The sequence below is a fragment of the Rutidosis leptorrhynchoides genome, chromosome 10, assembly GCF_046630445.1.
Source record: "Rutidosis leptorrhynchoides isolate AG116_Rl617_1_P2 chromosome 10, CSIRO_AGI_Rlap_v1, whole genome shotgun sequence".
Classification (NCBI taxonomy): domain Eukaryota; kingdom Viridiplantae; phylum Streptophyta; class Magnoliopsida; order Asterales; family Asteraceae; genus Rutidosis; species Rutidosis leptorrhynchoides.
Genome location: NC_092342.1, coordinates 282,748,366 through 282,754,187, shown reverse-complemented (window position 1 = coordinate 282,754,187; position 5,822 = coordinate 282,748,366). Strand labels below are relative to the sequence as shown.

The 5,822-nt window shown below is 35.3% G+C and overlaps 1 protein-coding gene and 2 non-coding genes across 3 annotated transcripts; 2 read left to right on the top strand and 1 right to left on the bottom strand.

Annotated features, from left to right (window-relative positions):
- The first annotated feature begins 2,273 nt into the window (after window positions 1-2,273).
- Window positions 2,274-3,459, top strand: LOC139873096 (probable 3-hydroxyisobutyrate dehydrogenase-like 2, mitochondrial). Its single transcript, XM_071861032.1, has one exon. It carries the CDS (start codon window positions 2,420-2,422, stop codon window positions 3,347-3,349), a length of 930 nt encoding a protein of 309 aa, XP_071717133.1. The 5' UTR covers window positions 2,274-2,419; the 3' UTR covers window positions 3,350-3,459.
- Window positions 3,460-5,379: 1,920 nt separating this feature from the next.
- On the top strand, window positions 5,380-5,450 carry TRNAG-CCC (transfer RNA glycine (anticodon CCC)). Its single transcript has one exon. It is a non-coding gene; the product is annotated as a tRNA-Gly (tRNA).
- Window positions 5,451-5,511: 61 nt separating this feature from the next.
- Window positions 5,512-5,584, bottom strand: TRNAR-UCU (transfer RNA arginine (anticodon UCU)). The gene has a single exon. It is a non-coding gene; the product is annotated as a tRNA-Arg (tRNA).
- Between the last annotated feature and the right edge of the window lie 238 nt (window positions 5,585-5,822).

Here is a 5,822-nt window from a genome sequence, read left to right as displayed (position 1 = left end):
AAAATGTCAACGTTGGTCAAAGATTAATATCGACCATCTCGGCGGTTTTTTGCCGTCTCGACCGTTGTTAACCGTTGTTGACCATTTTTCACGGGAAGTGTTGGATATACGATCAAAACATACTGACATGTAATTCACTAACAGACATAACAAATGTTGCAGGTTCATGAAACACAGACACTTTCACGGGAAGTGTTGGATATATGGTGGAAAACTATCGGGATGCTATTGCATTATTTTTTATTTGGATCATTTGGTTATCCAAACCTTTTCCTGACTTTTACATGCAATCCAAACTTGCAAGATATCACGAGAACTTTGAAATATACCAATTTTAAACTGGAAGATAAACCTTACATATCTGTCTAGGATGTTCAAGATGAGGTTGGATCAGCTAATGAATGATATCTGGGATAAGAAAATATTTGGCCAAATCAGAGCAGTTGTGTCATTCTATTATTCATGCATTTTCGTGATATGTTTAAATTAGAGTTATTTAAATACTTTAATTGCAACCCAATTAGTTAGTTACATGAGAAACTTTAGTGAATATAAAAAACTAATTATCTAAACTGAATATAGTTCATATGTGTGATGGTGTTAAGGTACATGTGACACATGGAAGTCATTTTTGATTGGTGTCTATATTGGTTTGTCCTCTTAGACCACCAATTTTAAAGCATAAAGAAGAAGGCCACATTTTCAGGTGTGACCATTACTGAATCTTCAGTTTAATTTCTATATCTTTTGTTTTATTCAGTTCATTTATTTATTGTATTTTGTCTGCGAATTCCCAAATTTCAGAAAGACTCGAATCAATACAATTGATTGCAAATTGGTAAGCTAGGTGTTTTGATTAAATTATGCTTGGTAATTTGTTTTTACTAATTTAAGTGTTATTCAGGAATATTTTTCACCCTTCAGTTAATGTTGTAGGGTCATTGGATATAAGCTCCTTGGTGTGGAGCTATTCAGGAATGTTTATTTTTATCACCTATTCGTATCAAGATCGAACGGGTTTTGATTTATCTTAAAAATTAAATCGTTCTGGTTTAATATCACAAAAAAGAATTCACTGTTTTCGGGTAAGATTCCAGCCATTTAAATATCATTATTCTTTAACAGCTTGTGAGCGAGTTTTCACAAGTATCATACATAGGGTTGCTACCATGTTTTAAATATCATTAGTCCACCTGGATACAATGCTATTTGTTGAAACTATTTCCCCCTCCTCCCTTCTACGCTGACATTGACTTCGTGATATCATTGGTTTACTTCAGTCACAAACATAATAGTGTCCAATGATTTATGTCAAACGGTTTAATAAGAGCATAGTTATAAGGGAAATGGGTTAAACTGATTAAAGACTCATGATGTCTACGAAGTCAAATTTGATCATATTAAAATGTCCCATTTTGAACCATTACCCATTTGAGTACTGGATGGTCTGATCTGGTTATATTTTATTTCAACAAAATTGAAGTTTGTATTCTTAATACATTACAAGAGCTTTATTTGCATTTGTTCATGGACATTCAGTTAGGATAAGAAGTGTATGCTGATATGTTTACTACATCTAAACTAGACTCGCCTATAATTATATCTATATCTCATATGAGTATTGAACAACTTAAATATAAATTTATTGTATTAATACCAATAATAAGTTTGATTATGGAGTACTGTTTCTTGTCATAGCTATCTGATGTGCGCTAAGCTCTGATGGATATTATTTGACAATGGCGACTCAAACTAAAACCATTTTTTTCATCTTGGAATTTAGGAAGTTGACCATCATATACGTATAAAACGGAAGTAGAAAACTGATTATCATGTAATATGCTTTTATAGGTAAAAAGGATGAAGAAAGTAGAGGAAGGCTTCAAGGGCATTTGGTGGAGGAAGGCTTAAAAGTGGACCGACTACCAAGGCTATTCGCGACTGCTAACACTATACTAACCATGTTATGCAACTTTTGTTTGAGCTAACTCATACACTACATCATCATAGTTACAAAGACACTATTATTTTTAATTGGAGTTGCAATATCACACTTCATAATTGTAATTATTTATTATACAACATTTGTGCCAAATATTTACTTGACGTAACACGTAACTTATAATATATTTCAAATTTTTTATTGGACGAAACCCGCAAATCCGCGGATCTTAAGCTAGTATGTACAATATTGTAATCTATGGATGTCGAACTCCCAATCTCTACTAACAAAGCCACTACCACTTTACCAACACAACACACACTAGATTCACTAGGACCCTAACTTCATACTGTAATTAGCAAGATCCGTTATTTATCAATAATCGTTGAACACGATCCCAAACAGCCAAACACCCCCTAAATTCACCAACTCCTCATCCCCATCATCTCCGGCATATCACTATTTCGTTGACCAACAATGAGCAACAACAATCCGTACCCAACGCCCATAACCCCATCAAAAACCCGAATCGGATGGATAGGCACGGGCGTCATGGGCGCCGCAATGGCTTCCCGTATACTCTCCGCCGGCTACACTCTCACCATCTACGCACGAACCCCATCAAAAACCCAATCACTCCAATCACTAGGCGCCCAACTCGTCAACTCTCCATCACAAGTCGCCAAAACAAGCGACATCATTTTCACAATGCTAGGACACCCACCAGATGTTCGACAAATTGTCTTAGAGAACCCTGACTCAATTCTATCATCCATAAACCCTGGAACCGTCATCATTGATCACACTAGCAGCCACCCAGATCTCGCCAAACAGATATTCAACGCTGCCAGGGCAAAGAATTGCTGGGCAGTTGATGCTCCTGTTTCGGGTGGCGACATTGGTGCTAGAGATGGGAAGTTAGCTATATTCGCAGGTGGCGATGAAAGCGTTGTGAGGTGGTTGTATCCGTTGTTTAGTTTATTGGGTAAACCGAGTTATATGGGAGCTGCTGGAAGCGGACAGAGTTGTAAGATTGCGAATCAGATAACAGTTGGTGGGAGTTTGTTGGGATTAAGTGAAGGGTTAGTGTTTGCTGAGTCAGCAGGGTTGGATAAGTTGCAGTGGTTGGAAGCGGTTAAAGGTGGTGCTGCTGGGTCGTTGGTGATGGAGTTGTTTGGGGAGAGGATGATTGGGAGGGATTTTGGGCCGGGTGGGTTTGCAGAGTACATGGTTAAAGATTTGGGAATGGGGTTGGATGTGGTGGAACAGGGTGGTGATGAGGTGGCGGTTTTGCCTGGGGCTGCGTTGTCAAAGCAACTGTTTTCGAGTATGGTTGCGAATGGTGATGGTAAGCTTGGGACTCAAGGGCTTATTACTGTTATAGAAAGAATGAATGGTAGAAATTAAGAGTGTTAATATGTATCTTTTATGTAGCTGTTTGTGATTTGTAATATATTGTAATGTGTATGTGTATTATGCTTTAGAACATGTATGGTTTTAGTCATCATCTATAAAGTAGACTGTTGATGTTGATTCTGTTTGAAAAAATGGCTAATTTTTTAAGACTGATTGTTTCAAATGTTTAATCTTAGCTATCACATTTAAGAATTTAGATGCTTATTTTATGTTACGAGTATAATCCAACTTGTACGGTTGGCCACAATAGCCCGTCTCTATATTTAATTTCAAGTTAAGGTTTACCATTGTGCTCGCGCTGCGCTCTAGGATTTATGCTCAGTCTCGATGACTAGCCAGTTTTAACCATCAAGGACAACAGATAAAGATGGTCCTTGAAACCAAGATAATAACTAAAGATAACAGTCATGGATGTTTTCATAGAATGCAGAAGCTTTGGTTGCAGAGGTATGGATGTTTTCATTCATTTATTATTTTTCTGAATCTTCTGCTGAAAAACAGTTACAAAAAGATGGACAATATGGTTAATGATTTAGCAACTGCTAAGCAGCAAATGTTACTTTATAAATGTGAAGAGATAACTAAAAATGTAGAGTCTATGAATCAGTTAATTGCATATTAAAATACATATGCTGTCATGATTCATATGATTCTGAAAGCACATAAGTATGCTAACAGTAAGTAAGTTATCTTTGAGAATGTGAGTGAAGAAATGTGAATACAAATATGTTATTATCTGCCTTTTTTGTTAAGTGAAAGTACTGTGTACTTTGTATGTAGTCTTTTATGTATTCAAATGCTACTGGAACATGCTTTCTCAGATAGAGGGAGAAGCTGATATATCAGGGTAACAGTGAAGCAACAATAACAGTGTTTTGATCATCTGCTAGGATCTTCACTTTTCAGTTTTTTCTTGATAAGAAGCCTCGATATATCTTCTAAAAAGTTGGAAGAGCTTATGTTGATCAATGAACATGTCTAGGAATTTAGGAGAATCAAACTATATTAGCATGTATGTATAATAAATGAATAATAACAGCCCTAAGGACTGTCAATAAGAAACTCGAACATGGATGTTTTACTTGTACATTTGAAATAACCACCCACTTCTTGTAAATAACTACCCTCAACTAGCAAAATGTATAATTATTTTCTACATAATTTTATTCTTATTAACAGCTTTTGAGAGTGTCATTAGAAAATTCCTTATATTATTATCCGGGATTAACTGAAATTGCTTGTAATAAGTTTTTTTTGAAGGTGGTTAACTAGTTATACTTGGTTTATTATTTTGTCTAGCAAATCAAATGAATCAAATCATTTGTCTAAGTTGGTAACATGCCATACTGTTTCCGGCGCCCTAAACATGTCCGAAGTTTTCAAAGTGTACGCAAATGAACTTTAAAAATAAAAAAATGTCTTTAAGAATGATCTTTCATCTCTAGGGATCATATCGGGTCGTGTTTGGGCTAGATCTAGGTTATCCTGGACTTGAACTTACTTAAGAAACATAGTCTCAAAACCGGAGCCATACCCATCGGGTCCCTATTTACTCACTAACTGCCGGGTTATCGGGTTTCCACATAGGTAGGCGGAGATCCTCATTTACTTACTAACTCTCGAGTTAACTGGTTTTCTCGCGGATACCGAATATCCCCGTTATTTGTCATTCTTATTCATCATTAACATATTTCTATTTTTCTTTCTATAATGCTTTTAAAATGAGTATTAAATTTAATTTAATTTAAATGACCTATTACAAATATAGATATCGAAGAATTCTTATTTTTTTTTTCTTTTCGCCATTCACCTATATCACTTATTTATCACTAAGTGGTCTAAACCTGTAATACTCCTCAATTAGTCAAACAAGAAATTTTAGCAAAGAATGCAATGGTTCGAGTCTGTTTATAATGTAAGGTATTTCCTGAACTAAGCTAATAGTAATAGAAATGCTAGGAAATTAACACAAAGGATTTGTGCTAGTAAGATATAAATATTAACAGTGCTCTAAACATCAAGCGTATCTAGTGTAGTGGTATCATAGTACCCTCCCACGGTACTGACCGGGGTTCGATTCCCCGGATACGCATTAAATTTTGTTAATCAGTTATCTGGGGTTAAATAATGTATTACTCGGTAAACAAAAAGTACACGCCCAGTGGGACTCGAACCCACAATCGCCTGATTAGAAGTCAGACGCCTTATCCATTAGGCCATGGGCGCTACTTGTGTTGCTTTGCCGAGTTTTATTTAACTAGTACATATGTATCGTTAATCTTCACTAGCACAATAGAATCTGTCATGTTGTACTATTTTACTTGATAACCTGATTAATGTTGTTTAAATACGTTACATCTATTAATAAAACAAGTAATAAAAAAATTTAATATTGAAGTGATTTAAAAATTTATTTACATGTATAATTTTCCTTTTGAATATTAGATAGAACAAAGATTAAAAG